We start from the raw sequence: 25,539 nt of genomic DNA, 5'->3' as shown, positions 1-25,539 counted from the left end.
GACCAGGAAAGAGCTGAGCAGAGAACAGAGGGAGTGTAATGCAAAAGGAAAAAGAGCGAGAAAAGAGGAGAGAGAGTGAAAATACTGCAAAACAAAAGCAGGTGCAACCTGTAGGGCCTGCACCTCTGGAGTATGTGTTTCTGTATGTTGCTGTGAGGCGAGCTTCTTGTTATCATGGTCCTAGTCTAATCTTGAACAAAGCATCAAAACTTTTTTGACTACTCATTTACTATCACTCTTGCACTGCAGGTGATGGAGTTGGAGTTGCACACTGTGGATAGTTAGGATGCGTACGTGCAGCCTTTAAAGACCTGCCAGAAAGTTTTACGCATAAAAGCTTTCCTATTTGTGAATGCTTTTCTCATTTAAGACATAAATGAAAGATTATAGACGTTCATAGATGCTTACATGTAGCTAGCTCTTTTCCTAGACGAGGAAAGATTCGCATCCAACCCTTTGGGTGAATTGCCATTGAAATGCAGAGCTTCTTGGGAGGGGTGCAGCTGGCCTAATACTATTTTTTGTAAGTCTACCACTCGTGGGGAGAGCAATGCAGAGAGCCAAACGTCGGTGTCTAGTGCTATTTAAGATGCTTTACAGTATCTTTACCACCTCCAGCTGCCTCTCCAGAAGTGCACAATCTCTCAGGCATCCTGTGTTGTATCTGCCAGCCCTGCTGCAGGTGTCTTGGATAGTCAGGGATGTCAAAAATGGCACTTGGTGCCTATGTTTAGGACCTGAATCAGTCCCAACGTGGTATAGCTGTGAGACGCTTACTCTCTCAGAAGAGTGAGAACAGTTCTCTTTGCAATTTATAGGGAAAGTTAAAAGTAGATCGACTGTTGACAAGTCAGGTTGGCTGGTTTACAAGAGACTACTATGTTCAACAGATGGGAAGAAGCTGCCAGATCTGGATTAAAAACCAGATCCAAACAACCCAGCCCTTAAAAGTATTTGATTTTCTACAGTCTGAAGCGTGGGACTCAGGTAAGAGGCAGCAGGTCCTGGATATAGCTTTGCTTCCTAATGTCAGCACCCAAAAAGGTTACAAGAGATTACTTGTTCCATTTTTAAGTTTAATGCTTCTACATTCTTGGAAATATGCAGTGAAGTTGGGTTTTGCACTTCCTTTTGTTTGTCACTATAACAATGTACTATTTCTCTTATTCCCACAACATGCGATCAGGTGGGTCTTCAGGAAACCTCCTCTATTTAATAAAAAGGTGAGTGCTTAATGGGATTTGAGTGATGTTTGCGGGTGCAGAAATGTTGCTGGAGTCCTACTTCTCTGAAAGAAACAAGCAAAGCACTGTAAAGAATGTATTACCCACAAGTGTCCTAAAAAGCACAGCTTCCCTTGACCACTGTGCTCTGAAGTGCTGGCTGTTTCTTCTCTCATATAGACATTCATCAGCAGGAGAAAAACTGTTTTAAAGTGTGGGTGTCACCACCTCCAGGGCCTTGATCTTGGCCCAGTTAAGCCAACAGAGCATTTCCAGCCATCTTGGCAAAGAGATTAAGCCTTTCCCTAAATCTGTGCTTTGTGTCCCCATAACTGCTTTACTCCTGATTTGTAGCAGTATAGACACGGGCAGGTCCACTGTGTTATCTCCATATGGACATGATTGAGTAGCTACTTGATAGTGACAAGCAGCAACTCTCCTTTTCAAATGAATTTGGGTGAGCTGTAGGGCAGTTGGGTTTGATTTAGTTTGCTTGATGCTTATACAGTTTACATCCTAAGAAATCTATCTTTCTCTCCTCCAGAAAAAGTAGTAATGAATCCTTGCCCTCTAGCACTGAACTTCAAACCACATCCTGATTTGATCTTGAGCCCAATCTTACTCATAAACTTGGTTGTCAGCTAAACAGTCGTCTTCTCCCATCTCTGATTAAAAACGTCCCATTTTGATTTATGTCTTTGCTGTGAAATGAAACTACTTGATTTGGCTTCTGAATAATACAAAGAAGATAGAAAGCAAGCAGGGAAAACAATGAAAAGGACAAGTCCACAAGAAGCAAAAGGGAGAAGTAAAAAAAACCCCTGTATTTAAGAAACTTTACTAAAATTTAAAACTACAGGGAAAAAAATCCCAAAAACCTCTCTCCCAAGCATAGAAGCATAGTCATCTAAGCATTGGCCGAATCTAAACGAGCTACTTCCAAATGTGATCTCACACAAGCATGGTGTGTGATTCAGACACCGAGAGCGTATTTCACCATTAATATAGCTGTGTGTTTATCTTTTAGCTTGGCCAGAAACCAGCTGTTAGACAATCCAGCCATAGTCGTCTACGCTACGATTGGGAATGATGTCTGCAATGGGTAAGGTGTAAAGCGAATTATCATTTACAGTATCATAAATTTGGCTTTTTTAGAGTGCTGCTGGCTGCTTGGACATTTATATCTCATTGCTTTGTGCTTCCCTGTGATGGCATTTTTCTTTGCTATTGATCTGTACTTCATTCTTATTTTTCTCCTGAATATACTCGTTGTTGCCTTACCTGTATTTGTCATAGCCACCTACCAGTCCTCATTCGGAGCCTGTCTTTCTTTCTTTTGCAAGCTGGTGATAAAGTGACCAATGGCACATCTGAAGTGGAATATTTCTAACTTAGCAGATGAAATGAAGTATAACAACAACAGGAGGGGGGAAAAAAAGCATTTAAAAGCATGTCTATCCATCTTACCCAGTGTGTCTCCTCCTGTCAGGACGGAGAGCGTGACTGGTTTACCTTTTCTGAAGAATGACAATGTAGTCCCCTGTTGAGGTCTATTTTTGCCCTGCCTCTGCTGCACGTTGCCTGCAGACTTTGCTGTGCTCTCCTGACGAGGTGTTTTGTCTTGCTGGCTTTACTCACGTCATAAACTCAGCAGGAGAACGAACTGAAGCTTTCAAAACTAATAGTTCTGGCATTACCCATTAGCAATGCTCTCAGGGATGCTGAGAGGTCACTGGTCGGATGCTTCCCTTCCGCCCGGTAGTGGGAAGGCAGAAAACACCTTGCAACCAGGCCAATGTACAGCACGTCCGTGCCACAGTTTTGGTTTTGCAGGTGGTCCAAGTGCTGTCACTAGTGTAGCATTGTTTTCACCGTGACGAATCTTCAGCTTTTCTTTTAAGCGGAAGAAATAAATCTGACTTATGTGGAGACTTTCAAAACACTCACTTTAATGGATGACGCACAATCAGCTAAGTCCCCTTCCGAAGCTTTTGAAAAGTCTCACCTGCAGGTTGTAGAATGAAGATGGAGCTATTATGCAGGCTGTCAGACCTTGCCATTAAAATATCCTGCTTTTGGTATGCTAAAACTTTGCTTAACAGCAAGTCCTTGGGTTGAAACTTCCCTCGTTGGGTTTTGTGCTCCAGACAGGGTGGCCAAAGGCCAGGCAGGGCTTTCCCTTGGAGCCCTCAGCCGGGGCAGATGTGGGACCAAAGGAGCCACCTTTTAGCTCCTTCCCTGGCACCACCATCTCTCTGGCCACGTGCGGGCAGCACGCAGAGATAACCTGCCATGAAACCTTGACCCTTGGCATCTCCCGCTGGTGCTTGTGCTCGCCCTGCACCCCTGCCCCGAACTGCCAAATCTGCCCTCAGCACCACCCTCCTACGCGAGAAGGATGCACAAAGCCTCAAAGGCAATGCCACCACCCTTCGGCTGAGTGGGAAAAGCAGTCCCAGACCTCCTGCTACTTGCTGACAAGATTGTCCTGGGCATCTGTTTGTTGAGAAGCTTAGGGAGGTATTATTATAACCACCCCCAGGATGCTGAGGGCACCCCTCAACATAGCACCTTCACTGAAGTCCATGGCTCCTGCCGCAAAGACTGTTGAGGTGTCTTCTCCCAGGCTTGGTCCAAGCTCTGCTATGTACATATTTAAATTCTGATGCTTCACTGGCTTTGCTAAAAGCATCTCTTTCTCCTTGGTTTTATTCCTCATTCTGCAGGTTATTCCTTTCACTTCCCCTGTCCCTAGCACTGGTTTGTATTCTTGCCTGAAGTAAAAAGAAATTTTCCACAAGTTTAAACCATTTTGGCCTTGCCTCATCCATTTGTTTGTTGGAAAACAGTATTTATCACTCGAAACTCTGCAGTCTTTTTATCCCAGTGCCCATTACTTGGCAGAGACACTTTTGTCTACTCAGATTCTCTTTGCTGTCTGTTTTCTTCCAAAACATTTGCAGCATCAAAAGAGCCTATCAAGCTGCAGTGATCCCCCGACTCCAGCAAGGAAAGATGCTGCCGCTTCTGTAGCAGCACGCTGTTTTCATCGAGTGGGATGTACAGTGGAGAGAGATTTTTTTCAGTGTCTGGTCACTGTGTGTAGCTGTCCTGGCTCTGATGTACCCACAGAGGTTATGGAGTATGCGGAGCATCCGATGGGCTAGACTTTAAACCGAGGGCTTGAAAAATAAAAACCTCTTCAAGGACAGCTTTAAACTGCAGTAACAGAGCCTTTCTGGCCTTATCCTGTATTTTATCTTCAAAAGAGAGCAGTGTGCTGAGCACACTGGAGACACAGCTCTTGGACAAAGCCTTGTTAAAATGCCAGCGTTTCATCCCATGCGAAGAGTGGGGCAATGAGTAATATGGATGTTTGTAAAGGAGAAAGATAATGAAATTGGCGGCCTGCGTTACACGCTCCCAGTTGTCTCCGCGCAGTGGTGTCCAAACAGGGGAGGTTAGAAAAATAAAGACAGATGGCAGTGGTATCTCTCAGCCCACTGAGGTGTAAATGTGGGACACAATGTGGGACACAGAGACCTGGAGCAAAAACAATTCAGACAAGAAAATAATGAGCACCAGCGGTCTCAAATGCTGTACAATTATTGCACGCGTTAGTTGCGTTTGGGGTAAGGCACCATTTCTCCAGCCCCTCTTTCCCAGCTTTGCAGCTGGAGCATCTGCAAAAAACGGAAGGGTGACAGCAGCAAAGTGGGGTGAGCGGGCAGCCAACAAGAAGGGAACTCGTACAAAGCGGCATCGGCACAAGCGTAAAGCTCCCTTATCATAAGGCTACCGTCACCGAAGTGCTGCTGCACCCCTCCGGCCCTAAAAATAGTATTAAAAAAAAAATAGCCAGATCCAGTGCAGCAAGAATCCCAACATGAACCTCCGCTTGCTATTCTCTGGCATAACGAACCATGGCCAACATCAGCTGCCAGAGGTCCCAGGTGGGCAGGGGCTGCCGCTGGCTGCTGCCTCCCAGGGGGCCCATATGAGGGTACCAGAACGGCCCCCGGCGCTCACCCAGGCACCTTGAAGTCCTTAAGGCAGAGCCCAAAACGAACGTGCCTACAAGATGGCTTTCTTCTCGGTCGGTTTTAATTTCATAGCCCAGCACGGAAAGGAAATGTGAAGAAATGCACTGAAATATCTGCATGATTTCAGTGGAGGATGACAAGAGAAAGTGGAGTTATGAATGTCACTTCAATTTTGGCTCACCCTGATGTGTTTACTTGCGGTAAAGGCCTTACATCAGAGCAGTATTTTGAAATCAAGTGTCGAAACACCTGTAGGAGAAATGAAGTAATTTAAGGGCAAAATCACAGTCTTATCTCAAAAGTACCTTGCTTGGGTGTCCGTAACAAGGATAAGCCTGATCCCGCAGTAGCTCACTCAGCGCTGCAGGCAATAAGTTTGCCCTTTTCTTGCCCCTGGGAAGCCATGAAAGAGATTAAAGGACTTTCCTGGGGAAAGGATCTGGGTAGAGCCTCCTGGCTGCTAAGCCGATTGCTTCCCTACAAGCCCACGAGGAGAAAATGTGGGAACCGCTAGAACAATGAGGATGGACATTAGTGCAACCTTATGCACTACTTGGAAGGACACCTCTTGTCCTTCCTCCTGAGCAATGAGATCAGGTCCTCGGCAGGTGCTGAGGGTTTCTCTTTGAAAGCCTTGGTCCAGCTGAGCTGGACCAGCAAGGCAGTACCAAGACTGTCACAGGAGCCTACTTCCCAAGGTGCATGGTCCATGCCATGCACAGACACACATGTTGATGTCCTCCAAATCATGGCTATGGTGCCCTTGCTGCTGTTTCTGGGGGACTCTTTAAGAGCTCGTGTTGCAAATGTATGTCTTTATTGTCTTTCCCAATTCAAAAAAGACATCTTATCGATTTACATGCTCTGCTTCCTGTGCCCCAGGGGATGCCAGGCCACCCTGGAGATGCCTGGGGTTTGTGGAAGCGCACAATGGTGTTCTTGTTTCCATCCCACTGACTCTGCTCTGAGAGAGGGCAACGAGATGTCTCTGGATAAGGGGAGGCTTTTCCCCAGAGCTGGCCCTGCTCTGCCTCCCAGGCATTGCCAGAGCAGGGCCCCACGGAGCTGGGGTCTCCCTTGTGATGGAGATCCATGGATCCTCTCTTGCCAGGGTGAGATGAGCTCCTCGGGGCAGCATTCACCCACTTGCTCATAGTCCCTGTTACAGACCATGAGAGCGTGGCGATAGCTCTCGGGGTAAGGGGGGAGAGCAGGTGAACAATTTTTCTGTAATGAAGTGGATGTTTTAATAACGTGACTAGAGCAGTGTCTCTAGGCAGCCTGGGGTGCTTTTGCTTGTTTGTTTTTCTTACATAAGTTGAAATTTATTTCAACTTTAGGATTTTATTTCCACGCACTCCCTGCGGCATTTACAGCTAAATGCAAGAGGGGAGGGATAAACCTGAGCCTGGGAGGTTCAGTGAGCCACAGAAGGTGGGCATTCAGTCCCTGTGGGACACTGACGCAGCTCCCGTACCCTAATGAACATTTCTGAGGACCATTTTATTTTAAATACCTCTCCCCTCTAGCGTCATCCCCGTCGCTTCAGCCTCCCACGCTTGTCCAGACCCCTTGCTACTCTCCTGTCCTCCTGCCAAGCTGTAGTAAGAAGTGTGCGACACCGAAGAGACAAAGTTACCTTAGATATTTCTACCTAGCATAATCAAAGAGTGTGTTGAGTGTAAGCTACACACAGCAACCCGTGGGAGAAGAAGCCCTCCCTTCACCCGTGTGTAGGGCATCCTGCACCCTGAAGCCACGTGTGTGGAGCAGCCCCATTTCCCTCTGTTCAGAGCTGAACCGTAGTGGCTCTTAACCAGCTGCAGCAGCACCCCGCGTCCCCTCAGGGCAATGGATCCCTTCAGTGCTGGAACTCGAGGCAGGCGTTAGATCAGTCGAATGTCAGGCGCAGACTGGAGTTTGAGAAGTACACCAAGGGCAGTGTCTTTGCAGTCACCGAAAGCAGAGCGGACTTTGAAGGACTACAGCTAGGCAAGTCCCTGGGTTTATGTCAAGTGGCTTAAGATGCTCTGCTGCTTCTAAGCAGTTGCTGAGCAGTGTTTGCACAGTGCTGGGGCCTTCTCTGTTTCTCATTCTGCCCCCTCCCCGTGACTAGATTGGGAGTGCACAGGGGGTTGGGAGGGGACACAGCTGGGCAGATGACCCAAACTGACCAAACGGATAGTCCGTGCCACGTAACATCATGCTTAGCAATCGAAAGGGAGAAGAGGGGATTTTAGGGGGGGATTAGCCATCTTTTGCTCAGTAACTGGCTGGGCATCGGGTCTGCCCGTGGGAGGTGGTGAGTGACTGCCTTTGCATCACTTCTTTGGCTCGCTTTCTCTCCTCTTCTACTTCTCTTACACTTATTGAACAACAACTTTTTTTTTTTTTTAACTTGGCCCCTAAGTTTTCTTGCTTTTACTCTTCCTTTCCTCTCCCCTGTCTCCTGGGGTGGGGGGTCAGGGAGCAAACAAGAGGCTGTGTGATGCTTAGCTGCCCACTGGGGTTAACCCACAACAGGAGGCCGCTCTGTAAAAAAGGGATGCAGCTGTTTGTTTTTAGCGGGGAGGAGGGTTACACCAAGGGAGGTTTCTATATCACTTCTGATTTTGGCAATAACAATGAGAGAGTAAAACATATAATATCATTTTTATAAGGTTTTCTTTAGCTAACTTAGTTTGGAAGAACAACAAAAACCAAAATTCGGCTGTTTCAGGTGCCTTTTTGGGGGCACAGTATTACCTAACACAAAGTCTTATTGCCACCCTCTTCTTCTGCAGGTACCGTGACACACTGGCTCACATGACTACACCCAAAGAAATGTTCTCCAATGTAGTGCAAGCTCTGCAATACCTGGACGCCCGTCTTCCAAACGGCAGCCACGTGATTTTAACAGGCTTGGTAGATGGCCGCTTTCTCTGGGATAACCTGCACGACAGATACCATCCTCTAGGTAAATATGAGATATTGTGGGGTCCTCCTGGTTGTCTGCCTGCTCGTGTTGCCTTCTCTCCCTGAATAATTTATGAATCTATTGACAATTGCAAGCAAACCTGACAGAGTGGAGGAGATCTGAGAAATACGAGACAGATGTTGACTGGGCACCAGAAGTAGGAGAGTTGGCTTACCGTCCCCAGTGCAGGACAGGGCAGCTAGAGGTCAGACCCCTAACTTGCCTGGTTCCCCCACAGGCCAGACCCTCTCAGTGCCAAACCACGCTCAATACATGCTGTGGATGTGGAAACCAGCTGTTCTGCCTCAGCCTTGGCCCAAAATTGTGGCCGGCCCACCTGCACTTCATCCTGGTTGTTCTTACAGGTGGAGCTGGACGTTTGGTGAACACCTCCACTCACTGACTGGTGGATGTCATGGTAAAACTGGATGTGAGCCAAGACATTAGATATTAGAGAACCAAATTTTCCACAAGCACTGGGTGCCTGCCACCTCCTACCCTACCTGATGGTTGAAACCTCACACCATGTGCAGGTGTGTTTTGGGGCATTCCCTCAGAGCGCAGTTGCCATAAGGTGCTTTGGGGCAGTGTTTTCAGAGGTTTAGAGGCTGCCTTTGGGAATCTGTCATCGCAGAGCATGCATGAAACCATGCGTCTTACCATCAGCAGACCACTTGCTCCTTGGCTTTATCTTGTGCCAAGCAGCAAGGGGGGACGGCATCACAGGGGGCTGCATTCACACGCAAGGACGTGTGATGTCCGTGGTTAGTCCGATGGCTGTGCCTCTGGGATCAGCATGGAAACATTTCCCTGGGGATGTGGGAGGTTGTGGGGTGGGGAAGCTTGGAAGCTGGTTGCAGAACTCCTTGTCTACAAATTCATACCACTCCACAGCAGGTAAAGAAGGTGAAATATTTTATGCAGGTAGCAAAGAAATAGAAAACAGCTACAGTAAGCCTGCTGTTCTCCAGCCAAGTGTGTGTACAAGGAATCATAATGGTCATTCTGATGTCAAATTTTAGACCAAAAGCATGTTCTATTTATTTGGGTAAAGGAAGGTTTCTTGCATCTGAACAAGTGGAAAGTTGCTGTCATCTTAGTTCTCATCCATAAAGAGAGAGAGAAGCTAAATCACATCATTAAAATGGGCAATTACGTCTTCAGATGATTTTGACAACCACTGGGTACTAGAGCTTTCAGCAGGCTCTGTGCCGGCGTTTCCCCAAGGTTCCCCAATCACTGCCAGTGGCCCCGCAGCTTCTGCGTTATCTGTGGTGGGTTATTTTGCCCCTCAAAAGTACTTGCCTCTCCCCAGGAAGTCTGAGGTCTCCACTTCTATTCCTGATACCTTGCTATGTGATTTTCTCTAACAAGCACTATGCTACTACTAAGTGAAAGCAGAAAAAAGAAAAATAAGACAAAAATCTTGTCCTTTTCAGGGCAGGGGGAGCCTGTAATAGTTATTTTTCAGTCACATAAATACATTTCTTCCCTTAAGTGCATGTTTGTCACAGGGACTGTTCCTCTACTGGATATCTAATTATCGGAGACAACACGTAGCATTTCTTGGCACAAGCCAAATCAGGAGTGATTAGCTATAGGACGAGTTGAAAATTTTTCAGGGGGGGCTGACTTGCCTTGGAGGGACCCAATTAATCCTAAACAACACGTTTTGTAGTACGAGATCACTTCTGGCAGATTCTCCGAGGGGTTGCGGGAAGTTTTCCCCACTTGGCTGCCAGTCAGGCATGACCAGACGTCGGTCTGGCTTTCTGCCGAATCTCTGGTCCCCCTGACAGCCCACTCCAGAGCCCGATGCTTCCAGGCTACATAGGCCTGGGACATCCCCAATATCTGGGAGTGACACCAGATCTTGGAGCTCCCCATCTCTTGCTCCTCGGGCAGCTGATACTGCTGCTGGGTGATGGGCAGCCGTGAGATAGGCAGGAATTGCATCAGGGAGCTGCTGCAGGGCAACCCGAGGAGCCCGTTTCGCTTGGGAGAAGTTGTACTTTGCAGTTGTGAAAACAACAAAAATTTCATATTTCAGCGCTGTAAAAACAGAAAAGCCTGAGGGGATGATCAGTGTGCTACAAACCCAGAGAACTGAGTGGCCATTCAATTTCCGCCTTGGCTGTAGCTACCAAAGCAGCAAAAACGTTGAGAAAATGGGTTATTTTCTCAGCAAGCCAAGCTATTGCATAGCACGGTGGATTTACCGGGGTGCCTCACCCCACCAAGGGGTCTAATGCGTGGGAACACGCAGACCTGGAGAATGAAGTTAGGTTTGGCCATCAAGCACGTCACGTTTCCCTCTCTGTGCCTTGCAGGGCAGCTGAACAGAGACATCACGTACAGTCAACTCTACTCGTTCCTCGACTGCCTGGAGGTAAGGTCTGCGGCTGTGGCTCGCGAGCCCCCCTCTCCTCTCGGCCCGCTGCTAAAGCCCGGCTCCCCGTGTCCGCCCAGGTGAGCCCCTGCAGCGGCTGGCTGACCCCCAACGAGACCCTCAGGAACCTGACCTCGGAGGTGAGTCTCCACACGGCTGCAGCGGGACTGACCCCGTGCACAAATGCTCGTCCCGTTTGGCCCTGTGTCTGGGGAAGTAAGCCCAATACCTCAACGGCAAGGCGTCAGCACACTTTTTCCTTCCAAAAGCGGGGAGAAGATGGGGAAACATCCGTACCCATCCTTTCAAACGCCTCTCCAGGTTCTGGAACGCAGCATGGTGGAGTTACAGGATTCATAAATGTATTCCCTTTCCAACCTGCCCTAATTTTTTCTCAAGGGATGCTGTCTCCCTGGGACAAAACTCTTCAGGTTCACATTCTTTGAGGAGAACGCGTATCTGATAAAAAAGAAAAGGCTTGGGAATCGAGTAGCTGTGAGTATGGAAAGCCAGCTACACAGATTTTGCTGGTGGCTGGAGCAGGCCCCGAAAGCGGCAGCCTGCCCCTGTCTTCATCTGGGATTTGTGCTAATCTTCCGCAGACACATTTCCGTGGACATAATCACCAGATGGCGTGACCAGGGAGCATCCAGGCTCGGTGCAGGAATGGGAACAGACAGAACGGAGATGTGTTTAAACTCACCCTAAAAATCTGGCTGCAGCAGTGAATGCTACAGAATATCAGCCCTAACTCCCTCACAGCACAAGCTGATTTTTAATCCCAGCACCCCCCAGAAGCCGTGTAAAAGAGCCAGTAACCAAATATCATCAAAGGTGTCATCTCTGTGTATAGTTGTATTAATGTTTGCATTCACTAAACAAAAAAATATGGCCTTAATTTCACCAGGGCTTACATATACGTTTTGGTTTATGTCCTGTCCCTCTTGGCTTCAGAGAAAGCAGTTAAGCACATTCCTAAATCTTTGCAGGACTGCAGCTTATAGATTTGCACTAAGAATACAGAACATACGGTACACGTAACTCCTGTCCAAGAACAATTCATATGTCTGCAGGGTACGAATTAATCTTCTTTCTGAGCCCCTGTCTGAAACTAATTGTCTATGTTATTATCCAAACTGCAGAATTTAAATATTTAGGAGCTCCTGATCTCTCTTACGGCTGTAGAAATCACCCTGGATATATCAGTTAGGTAGGCGCTCAACGGAGGTAATTTACTCTGCTGAAAGTAAGAGCAGAATTTGGTCTGGATAGATAAGCGTTAGCACCCACCATACAGTAGCAGGAAGGATAATGGGAAAGGACAACATTTCTCCTGTACGAAAAGTTTCAATTTTCTTTAAGAGGAGTGCAAATGACTGGGGTGCCACTCATCAAGAGGCCTCCGAAACTGAGAAATTCAGAATATTTATATAGGCATAGAGACACTACTAAAAGAAGCCTCCAGTAAAATAATCGTTTGGTGAATTAAACATTACATCAGCAGAGGCCTCAGCGCAATGATGTATTGCATGGGGAGCCCAAAGTCTGGTGGTGCTCGTGCAAATCCATGTTATGATGAAGAACCCCATTTCAGCTCCTTTCCCTCCAGCTAAAAGGGCAACGTTGCTTTCAAACCCCTGACCACGCATCGGCGACAAAAGCAAAGCAGTGTAAGTAGCAACAAATTGTCATTTAATCGCTTGATTTTTGCAGAGAGCTTCACAACTTTCTAATGTCCTGAAAGAAATAGCGAGATCTGAGAAATTTGCCAACTTTGATATTTTCTACATGGATTTCCCGCTGAGACAAAGTAAGTTGCTTTTTTCCTGTCTTTCTCACGAAGCATTTGGTGAAGTGCTGCTAACGCACTGCTTGTATTTTAGCGCTGTACTGGGAGAAGGGCAGCATAGCCAGCCAGCCTAGGTCACCTTGCTGGCAGGGCTGGGGCTAAGGGGGACCCTCAGTGCTATCTCCCAAGCTTCCCTGGTTGGGGTAACTGTGGACCTCTGCCGAGATGAGACCCCAGCACCAGCCTGGGGGCCACAACCTCCCTGCTGCTCCCAGCTGCTGGCGCAGCACACTGGCCATTTGTACTTGGGTGGCAGGGGATGTTGGTGATGAGGTGACAGGGATTCAGCAGAGGAGCCCCTGCTAAAAACGCCTCCTGCTTGTCTAAACAGAAGAAAAAGAAATCCCGAACCTATCTCAGTCCATAAGATTTGGTTTTATTTTTGATCATTGCTTTGATCATAGCGGGTCATCTAGGCTGGAGATGTATCTGCAATTGTGTAGGTGATCTTCATGAACTGTAGTCTACTGCGTCACTGACTGGGCTTCACATTGCCTCCTCTGGGATGAGCAGTGCCTCAGGAAGGAGAACTTTTCTCAGCCAGTTTTCCTGCCTGAATAACACGGCCACCCTCTCTTAACTCACCGTTTTCAAAAGTGGAAGCGCCTCTCCCAGGAAGAACTGCCTTCTTTCATATGCTTCCTTCAGTACCTACAGACTATTCTAACTTTTGACTTCAAGAGTTTACAAAACTCATCCTTCTGTGATCTTAAGTGACATTAGGTAAGAGCATTACCTAAATCAGTGCCTTCTGCAACTGACACTTAAAAAAAAAAAAAAAGAAAGAACCAGAAACTTGTCCTCGTTACCACGAGCATGAGTGGACAGTGTCCTTGTGGGGCTGGGGACAGATCCCTCTCAGGTCCACTTCCCTCACAATATGTGCTTGGGTCCAGCTTGAGGCATCAGCCCAGCTCCATTGCAAGGAGAAACACACTCGTGTTTTTTTTTTAAAAAAAAAAGGATGAGCAGATGAGCATGGGGTGAAGGCTTGAGGTGGGCAACATATTCAAGTAGTTAGATAGTGACGGAAAAGCAGGGAAACAGCTTTTTCCCCTGTGTCGAGCTGGAACCTCCCATGTTTCAAGTTATGCCAATTGTCTCTGCCGTTCCCACTGTGCACTGCTGTGAAGAGATTGGCCCCGTCCTCACCACCTTCCTGTGGCTCTTCTCCAGGGTGGACCATCCCCGTCCCTCAGCCTCCATTCACGGGGCAGGAGCTCCAGCCCTGGCCACCTGGGGCCTCTCCCCAGTAGCATGGATTGTTACATTCCAAAAATAGTGTATAATAATTGGGAAAAGACCCTCATTTGCATTTCCTTGTTTTTATATTCACATAGAGAGCCAGGTCCACATTGGTCCTCTTTGAAAAATTTTGCCTGGGGACTATATTTTAAATCCCAGAATGCAAACAGTTAAACCAGAGCCATGAAGGGACTGAAGGACCCTGGCAGTACTTCAAAGTGTACATCTCTAACACCTCTCCCCGTCAGTGCCTGGCTGTCCTTGGAATCACGAAGCTGCCGAGGCACCTAAGATTATTGAAAAAATCTCATTTGCAGCCAAATCCTATCAAAATTCACAAACTTATTTTATCCTACATGACCCAGTTCAGGAAGCTGGTGCTGGGTCTCATGCAGACCATACGGAGCAGTTGAAGAAGAGAGGATCGGAGACGGAGTCTTTCTGTCCAAAAGACAGTACTTTATCTGAGAAGTGGGCTGCACTGCCAAGTTCAATGTGGTAGCACAGTTTCAGGATGTCCAAGTCTCTTTGCAGCTTTTGCCTCAGCTACTTAATATTTAACAAGTCATTAGGATTTGCAACAAACTACCTGCTGGGTAGGCAAATTACTTTAATAAGTTAAATGACTAACTTTAGGTAATTTATTTGCTTTCACGAAAAGAAACATCTTAATATAATTTGCTGTTCTTGATTACATCGTGTTAAATAAATGAGGTAAACAAAATCACACATGCACATGCAAACATCAGCTCTGAAAGACACTTTGCAAAGTTTTGCACAGCCCTGGAGCCAGCGATTTGAGCTTCCCGTCAGGAAGGCTGTCAGTTTGTGAGTGTGCTCAAAAGCCAGCTAAGGCTGCTGACCTACTTTTCTGGTCTCTTTCTGAAGCAAGCGCAAATCCTCCCCTACACTCTCCAGACATCAAATATTTAGCGGTGGTTGCACACTGTAATAGGTACATTGATTTCAGGCTGGCCTGGGAATATATATACACAGCAGCTCCCAGCATTCTTGGAGTAAAACGTGAATGTACTAGCATTTATTCTAGATTCAGATGGGCATTCAAGCTCAGGTGTTGCCTTTGGCTGAAGAACTTAGTGGTTCCTCTACGAAGTAGTGCAGTAAATAGGGGCACAGTGGCTGCTTTTTTTGGCTTTTCCATTATGTGGGTGGGAGCAAGCTCTAGTCTAGTTTAGCCAGGCCAACAGGCACTCTGAAGACAAACTCTGGGGATATTCTGTGAGTATTTGTTCAACTGCTCTAGGATTTTTGGAGGTCAAGTACAATGGTCTAAATTCACCCATCTTGATATAAACCATACTTATCTTACTTACTCTTCTGCTGTTTCTGGCACTCGAACAATAGCCTCTCTACAGAGTAAAACACAATACACTGCCTGATACTCAGTGCATAACATCATCTATAAGGGGTTAGGCAAGCTCACTCTGTGCATCTGTAGGTGCACTCCGTGGTGTAATCTGAGGTGCATATGTGTTGTGCCCAATATATTGCAAATTTGAAACCAAGGTCCAAGCCCTGTGTCTTGAAACAGGTTACTTTGGGTGTTGACTAAAGCATCTCAAGTGGGTTTCTGTGGTTAAAGCAGAAATATCGCCCTTCTGTGAATTGAAAGTTAGTATGGGAGCCCCAGGCATCACTTTTTGGCACAATAGCCACCGTCCAACAAACAGCGATGAGTCTAGGTCAAAACTGTGGTGCCTGAATGGAGAACATTTTCCTCCTGACAGGCTGCCTGCATAATGCTATTAAGAATTCCTAATCTGTCATTATAAAAGAAATTATTGAATTTACAGTCTGTTAATGCCATATCCACTAGTCCCATGTTTGATCACTCCACAGTGCTTTTGAAGAGAGAAAGCTTTTTACTTCTCTAATGGCTCTGGGGCTTACAGAACAGCATCATTTGCATTGAATGTCATGCTTATGTAATTCAAAAGGTTATTTTGTTGGAGTTGAAAAACACTGCTCAGAAGAGAAGTAACTGAAAATGACAGTCCATTCCCGCAGACATCAGCCCATGTGAATATTTTGTTACCATCCCTTTCTCTAAAAAGCACTGTTTTCTTTATCTCTTTTATTTTTTTGCACTGCTGAAGATGCAGCTAAAATGGGAAATGAAAAAGTATTAAATCAGTATTAAATAATTCACAGCTTTACTTGCTACTGCATCCATCTTACTTGGGAAAGAAAGTGAATTGTTTTACGATCATTTATGTTCAAAGCGCTTCCTTACATAAAATTTGCAGGGGAAAAAAAATTAACAATAAAGGCTTAAATACTGCCCCAGGGAGAGGGGACTGTACACAACATTGGCTCTGACAACTTTATATGAATTATCATAATCTTCATGTAGAGCCATCATGTGCTTAAAAACACCGGCGTCGCTTTGAGGAAGAGCGGGATCCATCTCGGGCGGGTGCCTATGTGCTCGCCGGTGGTAACCCCTCCGCTTCTGTTGTTCGCAGCGGCCGAGGAGTGGCACAAGATGGGAGGTGAGCCCTGGCAGCTGATCGAACCGGTCGATGGCTTCCACCCCAGCCAGGTAAAAACCCAGCCCCGGGAGATGGGCGGGAGCAGGCAGGATGCCGGTGCCTGCTGCTGCCTGAGGCACCCGGTCGGACCACTGCAGGGATGTGAGTCTGGGGGATTTCTCTTTGAAAAGAGGAGGTGGCTTTAGCCCCAGAGCAGATGTCCCTGTTTCAGACTCCTGCACTCTAACTCCTGCAAGGTCTTTTGCTGCTTTCCTTCCCTCATTGACCAGTAGCTTGCCCAAACAGGTCTTAAAACCACAAAATCACTTGGATAGAGCATGTTCTGCAGTTGATTACAAACGAAGCCAATTGTTTCTTTACACACTAGCTTCAGGTTTCAAATTTGTACGCAGAGCGAAGCAGCAGCCAGTCTTCCCCATACCGCCCTGAGTAAAACTGCGTGCGAGCCAGAATCCTGCCTGCAGCCCGTAGCAGGGATGGCTGGCACCAGCGGGCACAGCCTGACCAGGGGTCTCCTACTGGCCACACCACAGTCACCCCCAGCCGGGGGGGGTCAGGACGTCAGCACGGGGCGGTGGGCAGGTCCTCAACGTAAAGGCCGCTCCGGTTTCCCATACTTTTCAGTCTTGACTCTTCAGATCAAGAATTAGGCTGGACTAAATTACAAGGGGACAAATTGCGGGAGATGGGCGAGATGGAGAGGGACAGCAAGAGCACAGCTGACTTTCCCCTCACCGCCAGAGGGCTCTGCCCAACGCCAGCAGCAGATGCTCTCCATCCCCTGTGCTTAGCAACGGGTCCAGAAGTTTCTCGCTACCTGATGCTGTGAGGGAAATGTGCCCTCAAAGCAGCCACCTACACTCCCAACATCCCTGCCCTGCCCAGGGACGCAGGTCTGGGCAGCAGCTGGAAGGACGAGTGACAGTCCTTGGTGATGCTTTTCTGGTGCGTGACACCATGTGCCACGGCCATACTCTCTGTGCCGTGGCAAGAGCAGTTTGGAGCAGGCTGTTGTCTAGGAACCCACTGCCTTGCTCCACGCTCTTTTCCAAGCCAGCACAACGGACCCATGTGAGCGAACCCTGCCATGTCGGCCAGCCACCGACAGTGCCGCTTGGCAGGTCCCCCTGCTCGAAAGCACGGGGTGAATTTCTGGACCGGTTTTATGATGTGTGCTGACACCTGGTACATATTCACCCCCCACACCAAATAACCTGATGCGATACTGCCTTGCACACTGGGGAGTAGTCGGTGGGGAAGTACCTCAATGGGAGCACGTTGCAAGCACTGACGGATTCCAACATCTCGGCAGCTTCCCCATTGACTGTGCTGTCAGTCCAGGCAGTGGGGAATGGCAGGGGAAAGTCCAAAGGCGAAATACTTTGGTTGCAATCCTTCACATCGTGCCGGTCAGGCGAAGCAATACGTTGGCTTTGCTTAGCATTGCCAAGTCAAAAGAGCCTGATGTTTGAACAGGGACTCCGTCCCAGCAGCCATTCCTGCCTGACTGTCATGCAGTACCAGGAGATCACTGCATGAAAGCACGAGCTGGCAGCCTGGGGACGTGGAGACAGCATGTCTGGATTCTTTGCTGCAGGCCTTTTGCAAGGAAGCCATTAGAGAAAACTTGGCAAATGAAACGAGAGTGAAAACAGTGATGAAACGAACCCCGTTTCCAACCCTGCCATCTGGGGAAACTGTGCAATACGAAGAGCCTGGCGTTCAGAAGAAAAGGTCTTTGCGTTATTTTTATGCCTTACGCCGAGGCTTCATGCAACCCCCAGCAGCAGGCCACCGAGAGAGTCGAGCTCACCGGGTCACAGCTTTTCGTCCAGGCTCTTGCCCACATGCCATCTCCCACCAGCAGCTGGAAGGCATCTCAGAGCTGAAGGCAGCAACTATTTATTGTAAAGGGATCCTGCCTAAGCCAAAGGAAAATGACAGAAGGGCATCGAAGGGCAGCTGCAAACCCACGCGCAGCCCCCGGGGTGCCGAGCCGCGGGATCCAGGCAAGCACTGCCATGTTTCACTCCCTCGGGACCTGGCATCCTGCAGTGGTTACGATCTCCCCCTCCTGCTTTTGGGATGACCTTAATGCTTTTATAGTGTTTTCCCTTACAGTCAAGGTGCCGGCTGTAGATATGCCTCACTTCAGGTGAGTTGTGGCCCTTCTAGGATTTATTAATTAGCCTTATCCAAACATCCACCGCTTTAAATCCATTTTTCTTTTCCTGCCAGTATACTGAACTCAGTTATCAACACACCACTATTTGGATTGAGATGTAGCACTCTGCTCCAAAAGAGTGCCTGTCTTAATGAAGAGCATGGAAAGTGTGAGCAGAGAGTGATATTTAAGAGGACAGTTGAAAGAGATGATAAACAATTCACTCTCTCCTCATACTGCTTTTATTTAAAGATTCACTTCATACTGATGTGAATGCCTCTGGCCAGGTACGGCTTTTGTACCATACAGAGCTGCCCAGCGGGAGAGGACGGATGCCGTGCAGCTCGTCAAGTCAGTGGGGGCTCGTACTTCAATCTCTGCAGCTATTCCCCACGCCTCCTGTGCAGCTTGACTGTAAACGCGACGGACAAGACCTAGCCTGGGCACTTCTACTGATATTTCTCCCTGAAGATCTCCAAGCACTTGACAAATATTCACAAATTTCTGAACTGAGCAGCACGCCAAGGAAAGCATAAACCTTTCAGCTCTTACCTTCAGATGCAGAGGAGCTCTGAAGTCTGTAATACAGGAACTGCAGTGCTCCCCTCTGCCAAGGGTGAGCTAGCTGGAAGGGTACCGCAATCCCAAGTCGTTGCGGTACAGCAGTGGGCAGGACAAGAAGGGGTTTGGTGTCTGCCCCTGGATTTCACCTGCCATTTATCTGCTGTCTCTTTAATTAAAAACCAAAAAAAATCTGCTGGTATAAACATGGCAGAAGCACGTGTCAGCGGCCCAGCTGTGCAAGAATGAGGTGGAAGGGAGCTGAACCTCCCTAACTGCGAGCTGCATACTTCGCATCACAAGGAGAAGGAAAAGGAAATAAGAAAAAAAGCAAAACTCCCCTTGTCCCATTAGAGCTGTTCTGTTTTTTCATGCATTGGAAAAAAAGCTAGGTTAGGACACTCAGGCAGGAAAACCTAACCCCCATAGTCCCCACTCCAGGCAGTATTTTATATTTAAAAACCCTTGAAAAAAAGGGATAAACAACAAGTGCTCATTTGTTTAGCCAGGCCCAGAACTGCATTCCCTTACTGCAGATTTCTTGGGGGAGGGGGAAGGGGGTTCCCTGCATGTTTTTATTAAGTTGCAGAACAGAAGGCTGCAAACAAGACACTCGTTCTGGGCCTACCTGCATTCCTTTTAAGTTTCAAAGCTAAAAAAGGGCTCCACGAGGTTTTTTTCCAAAACACGCACCTCAGGCTGCAGGTGGAGGAAATTCACACCATTTACTTTTGACACCTAAAAGCAAAATGCATCACTCAGTCCTCCTAAGTTCCCTCTAGAGCTGTCTCTGAGACACATTTCCCCAAAGTCCAGTGCGGTTGTCCTTGGAAGAAATGTGATTTTCTCTTCCCATTGACTATGGTGGAAGCCCAGGGACTTTTTTCCCAGCATCTCTGCCTTCCTATGAAATCTCACTGCAAACCGTTCTGAGTGCCAGATGGCTTCAAGGACACTTCTTCTCTCCAGAACAGCTGATTGCTTTGTTTGGATGACGGGGCTATGCATTGCAACAAGATCCTGCAGAAATGGCTTCATTTCTTGCTTTTATAAAGTTACCAGGGAGAACGCAAAAGCCCTGAGCATCACAGACTGGAACCTGAGACGCTTGGAAGATTCTTAATGGTTATGCACAGGCAGGAAAGCACAGCTTGAGTGTGATTAGCTTCTCCCTCTTCTCTTTCCTTAAGATGCAGCAAAGCACGTTTCAGCCAAGAAAAAAAAAAAAGAGAAAAAGCTGAAGTAACACGTATCAGATTAGTTGAGTATTTACACTTTGCTGAGAGGCATGCCCATTGCCGGTTCGGTGCAGAAGGAGGAAAAAGATAGCCAGAAGGTGCTGAAAAAAAAACACAGCTACCTCCCAATCGTGGTCACTCAGGGCTCTGTAAGGAACAGGTAATATGTCCTTTAAAAAAATAGCTTAGATGTTGTCATCCTTGTAAAAAATTGATTCCAAAAACCATATGAATTGTAGCAGGTCTCAAAGCAGAAGAGCTTTGGAATTTAAAAAGACCAACAAGAAAAGTGATTTCTGGAGTCATGAACCCTCTCGGTGCCGCACTGCTCACCAGAGTGAAATACCGAAACCATCAGGATCACGTGAAATGACATCTGAGCAGGACGTACATAATTTAGGGCATTCCAAGCACATACGCCTTAAATTCCTACCAGCAGTAGCCTGAACACGGTAGAGCATCCTTCCAGTGACACTTTTGCGGAGGGTGCACCATCCAAAGGTAACAGTGTTTTTTAAACAAACAAACAGACAAACCAACTCTGCTAAAAACATATTGAAGGCTGAGGGGCTTGTAAAGAAGGTTTGGAGAGGGTCATGCCAGCATGGACCACTCTGACAGAGACAGGTCTCAGCCCTCTGGCAGGCACAGGGTGTCCCAGAAGAACCACATTTGGTCGCATTAGAAATGTGGATCAGGAGAAAACACGCTACTGTACAATCTCCCATCCCTCTCCCTTGCCCCAGTTCTTCCATTAGCTTAATGAGACCCCAAGTGACCAGAGTGTAAGAGCTTCCACCCCACAAATGTGTCTCTTTTTCTACATTAGCTCTGAAAAAAAGTGGTTTTTGTCTCCTGGCCCGTCATTACAGTTTCGTTCAGAAAGCACAGGATTTAAAAACAAGTGCATAAAAATTCTCCAAAGGCTCCAGTCTGTTCCCAAACTCTGAAACATCAGTGTTCAAATAGATTGATTCCATAAACCCATCCTGACCCTTAAAAAAAAAGGCTTTGGTAGCCCTATATAAGCCTCAAAATTATAATCCATGTCAGAGTGAGTTTTAGGATTGAAAAAGTTGCCATATAAGCAGAATATAATTGTTGGTCAGCAATTGAAAACAAAAAAGCATTAGCAGGGTATGAAAACTTGATTAAAGGAGACTCAGGCTGTTCTCCCCTCCCTTTGCTCCTACCCCTGATGTTTTTCACCTGGCAACAGAGCAGACGAAATTTCTTTTTGGTGCATAACCTCTAGGGCAAAAGCTCTATGAAAGCTAGAGTAGTTCTGATAGCAAGGAGAAAAGCTATTTTGCCACTGCTGCAGGTCTCGTGGAAAAAAAGCTCTGAAGACACCCTGCAGCAGGCACAAACTCAGAGCATCAGAGCTGCGTCGTTTGGAACCTAGCTATAATTTGGCCTCTTTTTCAACACCCGTGGTTTCCTTATAGGGTAGTGGAGAGAAAATTTATTAGAAGTATCAGAGGCATTTAGGAGCATGAATTCTGCTGGGCTTGCAAGAGTTTTATGTATTATATCCGAGTGATGCTTTTGAAATACTTTCAAAATGTTTGGGGGGGGGGGGGAATCACTCTGGGGCTTGAATAGAAGTTTATGGACCAGACATTGTAGGCATCAGGAAGCGGCTGGAGACTACCGTTAGACCAAATGACTGGTCAGGGAGGTGCAGATATATGGTCCTCACCTTATTTTTATTGTTCAGAAGGATCTTCCCCCATTCAAGCAGCTGGAGTGGAGTATTGTCTTCGGTTAGAGGTTACGGTCCATCACGTGGCGATACAGGGGAGTCTGCCTTCTGGTGGGGTCTGCCGAGCGCTGGCATGAAACAACTACCTTACAGAGGCACAAGAAATAATTGATAGCATTTGTGCTGTTTGCAGGTTGCTGCAGCCCTTGGAACAAGCATCACCTGGCAGAAGGCGCTACGTGAATGGCCTCACGTGCTTGGAAAGGAGAACCCATTCAACGACCAGATCGAAGCTATATTCAAAGACCAAGGTGGACACTGACTTCCAAACTGCCGGAGCCCTGCTGCGGTTTATGGCGGTGATTCCCAGGGCATTCCACTTAACGAGAGGATTAAAGACATCCACAAAAATAGGGGGAGGGCAAGCCATCAGAGCCAGCAGCAGTGGACGCAACACAACAGCATTCTTCTCAGTTTGTCTCTCTCTCACCTGCACAAGTAGGCTATGCTTTTTCTGTGAAGATACAAAAATAAAAATCAAAGGATACCAGCAAGCTAGAGCATTTATTGCACTGGTTTGTAAATCCATATGATTTTTTCCATATATAGCAAACTCCTAGCCCTACCTCATTGTTTTTTTCTTTTCTCTGCAGAACATTATTTCTGGGCTTTCCGTTTGTGCCGTTTCAACAGTTAATCTGATCCCAAAAGGGGGGGGAGGGGGAAACCCCAAACTCATTATGTTGCCATAAATTGTGTGTATGTAATTGCCCCAACTGTCAATACATTATTTAGCTGCTATTTGCTTATTAAAATGTGCCAGGAATAACGAGGCGCTAGAATTTTGATTTGCCTGGCAGCGTTAGTGGGGGCTGACTGAGCGCGGGTTCTCTTCCCCGCCATTAACAAGACGGTAACTTGACAACCCTTCATGTATTTAAAACAGGGCACTTTTTAAAGCTTTAATGCATCTTTACTCTTTTGCTTCCTGACAAATACGATCTACCCCCGGCCTGTACCTTTTACAGGCATGACCCAGGGGAACACTGAGAATACTGGGTACCTCTTACCTGCTGTACTTCGTATGCAGAGTTAAAGGTTGAGAATTACTAGTAGTTTTTTTTGTCAGCTTATCCAATGCTTTTAGCCAAATAAACGAGTAAATAACTAAAGAAGAAATGAGAGCGCTCTACCCTACTTGCAGCCCTGCTGGTGATGAAGGGCTCAGACAGCACAAAATGTCACTAATTACATGTGGAAACCATCTGGTAAAGAGAAAGTGTTAACTTGACGTGACTGAAACCCATCCCCGTTAGCCACAGCTCAGGTAGATTTGCTCTGCTCTTTGTTCTGAACATGTTCTGTGTGTACGGCGGGGTGGCCGGGGAGCCAAACCACAGGAGATGGCCTGGCCGCGGAGGGAGCTCCGCACACGGGCCGTGGCTGGAGGAGAGGCATCGGCTCACAATTTTGAGTAGGCAGAGGGTGGCTTGGCAGTGCTATCTGGATTACAGCACATATTATTGCTAGCCTAGATCCTCTTTTTTTAAAGTACAGTCAATGCCACATCTTGTATTAAGACAGAAACTCCTTTGGGAATCTGCTAACATTTAAGGAAATATTCAAGTCACCTACTTTCGGAACCCCAAAGGGAATACACTCCTTAATTGAACGATACTTACTAATAAGGCCCCAATTCATTCAAGGCATTTCCATGTTACCAAAATATCCAGTCTCCCAAGAACTAGTTTCAACTCCACAGAGGCGTGTCTGAGGAAGACTATTTAATATCAGAAAAAGAAGAAAATCTACCTGTTTTCTGCACAAATGCTCTCCACGAAACAGCATAACATTTGAGGCACACTGGCAAGGCGTGTGAAAACCTTCTAACTAATTTTTATTACCTATTCAGGCTTCCCATCTTTCATTAAAAACAACACAAGGACAGAAACAAATGCATCCACGTGGTTTCACTGTAGACCAAGCACAGCACAGGCAGTAATTATAGAATATCAGATAATTTCCTCTACACCAAAATACAGAAATGTAGCAATTAAAGGGGGAAGGAAAGAGTATGTGTTTAGAAGCCAAATTTTCAGGCAATCTCATTGCAAATTATTGTATTCTGTTTGAGGTTGGGATTTAATAACACCAATTAGGAGTTTTACAAGCTAGTAAAACTGAAATTTCCTCAGCTAAAATGAGCTTCATTGCCCAGAGCAAAGCATTTTCCATTTATAGACTTTCTTATTAATGAACATCTTGAATTTCTGAACAAAGGAATAAAAGCCTTCTTATAAAATCAGAACAGCATCTTCTCAATCAATCACAGATGAGCTGAAAACCCCAAAGCCGAATCCTGATGCAGAGCCCTCGGGTTTGCCCAGTGCAATTGCTCCGTGCCTGATCGGGGACTTCCGAGGGACTTCGCGACGCGGGCTTGCCACCGGCAGAAGGAGCACGAACCAAACCGCATGGCCTCACGCCTCGGAGGCGAGCTCTGCAGTTCAGAATCGGGGTGTATGCAGAAACTTGATTTGTAACTAATGCAGGAACTGTTTGCAAATAAAGATGAATTTTGGGCCTATTGAGCCGTCAGCTTTTACATCCACTACGCCGCTCCATTATTTCAAAGAATGCAGACACCAGCTGAAGAGCTGCATCTCCAACCATCGATCACTTACCAGTACCACTCTAAAAATGAATGTCCTATATCTAAATAAATGCTTCTGAAAAAGCTTACTTATTCTAAAGGGGTAACGGACTATGAATCCCAGCCTGTTCCGCTAGTTTAACTGTCTCCTCGTGCTTCGGTTGGTTGGAGGTGACAAATGCACAGGGAAGAGAGAAACCAACAGGAAAAAAAAAGAAAAGAGTTTCTCTTGGAAGCCAAGTATAGTTCCATGAAATTCAAGCTTTTTAGCAGTACAGATTTCTAGAACGAATGGTCTGTCAAGGTCTTTTTTGGCGGAGAGTTACAGCGTATGAATATGAGGGGCACTATGTCACTGGCTGGTTCCAAACGCACTGCGAATGGGAAGGGTTTTTCTGGTGATGTTATTCTGTTCATAAACTGCTCTGCAAAGACTTAAAGCTGTGTTTGAAATCAGACAGCAGAAACTATTTTTGAGGTATAGAACATCTATAGGTGCCTGAAGCTATGTGAATTTGCTCAGTCTGGCCTCTTCTGAAAACATCTGCTACACCCACAAAAAAACTGACCTGCAGAGCAGAAAGCTCTCACCACTTGGTGACATGTTTGTATCTGAAGCTTTGTTAACCCTTCAGCCTTATTTAGCATTATAATTTTGCAAAAATCAAGATATTCGATGGAAGATACCTAGGATTCTGGGCTGCAGACAGGGTGCAATCAATTTTAATATTATGCTAGAGCACAAGTTGATACTGAGCTGATGTTTTATAGTACCCGTGCTTCCAGCCCTCATCCAGGCTCCAGCGCACCGGCAGCCAAGAGCCTGTGCCAAGTCTCACCCCTCACCACAGCGCTTTCCTTGCTCCCTCAGGCCTATCTTGCAATGTTCAGAAAGCAGACTACCCCCACCACCATTTTTGAAGACCTTTCCACAGCTCATGCTTATAAGAGCCAGGGACTGGGGCAGGGGAGGAGGCACACAGCAGCACTAAGCTCCAAA

The 25,539-nt window shown here is 46.8% G+C and overlaps 1 protein-coding gene across 5 annotated transcripts in view; it reads left to right on the top strand.

Annotated features, from left to right (window-relative positions):
• Positions 1-23,065, top strand: part of AOAH (acyloxyacyl hydrolase) — a 95,327-nt gene extending 72,262 nt beyond the window's left edge. For all 5 annotated transcript variants that reach the window (XM_075418679.1, XM_075418678.1, XM_075418681.1 and 2 more), the window contains 8 exons: positions 1,187-1,223; positions 2,251-2,325; positions 8,050-8,222; positions 10,553-10,611; positions 10,692-10,751; positions 12,325-12,421; positions 16,192-16,268; positions 22,080-23,065. In XM_075418679.1, coding sequence (XP_075274794.1) covers positions 1,187-1,223; positions 2,251-2,325; positions 8,050-8,222; positions 10,553-10,611; positions 10,692-10,751; positions 12,325-12,421; positions 16,192-16,268; positions 22,080-22,208 — 707 coding nt within the window. In that variant the 3' untranslated portion in view covers positions 22,209-23,065. The remainder of the gene's footprint in view (positions 1-1,186; positions 1,224-2,250; positions 2,326-8,049; positions 8,223-10,552; positions 10,612-10,691; positions 10,752-12,324; positions 12,422-16,191; positions 16,269-22,079) is intronic.
• The last annotated feature ends 2,474 nt before the right edge of the window (positions 23,066-25,539 follow it).

Source organism: Opisthocomus hoazin, chromosome 4 (genome assembly GCF_030867145.1).
Source record: "Opisthocomus hoazin isolate bOpiHoa1 chromosome 4, bOpiHoa1.hap1, whole genome shotgun sequence".
Taxonomy (NCBI): domain Eukaryota; kingdom Metazoa; phylum Chordata; class Aves; order Opisthocomiformes; family Opisthocomidae; genus Opisthocomus; species Opisthocomus hoazin.
Note: the sequence above shows the minus strand (reverse complement) of the source record. Positions and strands in the feature narration are given on the sequence as shown.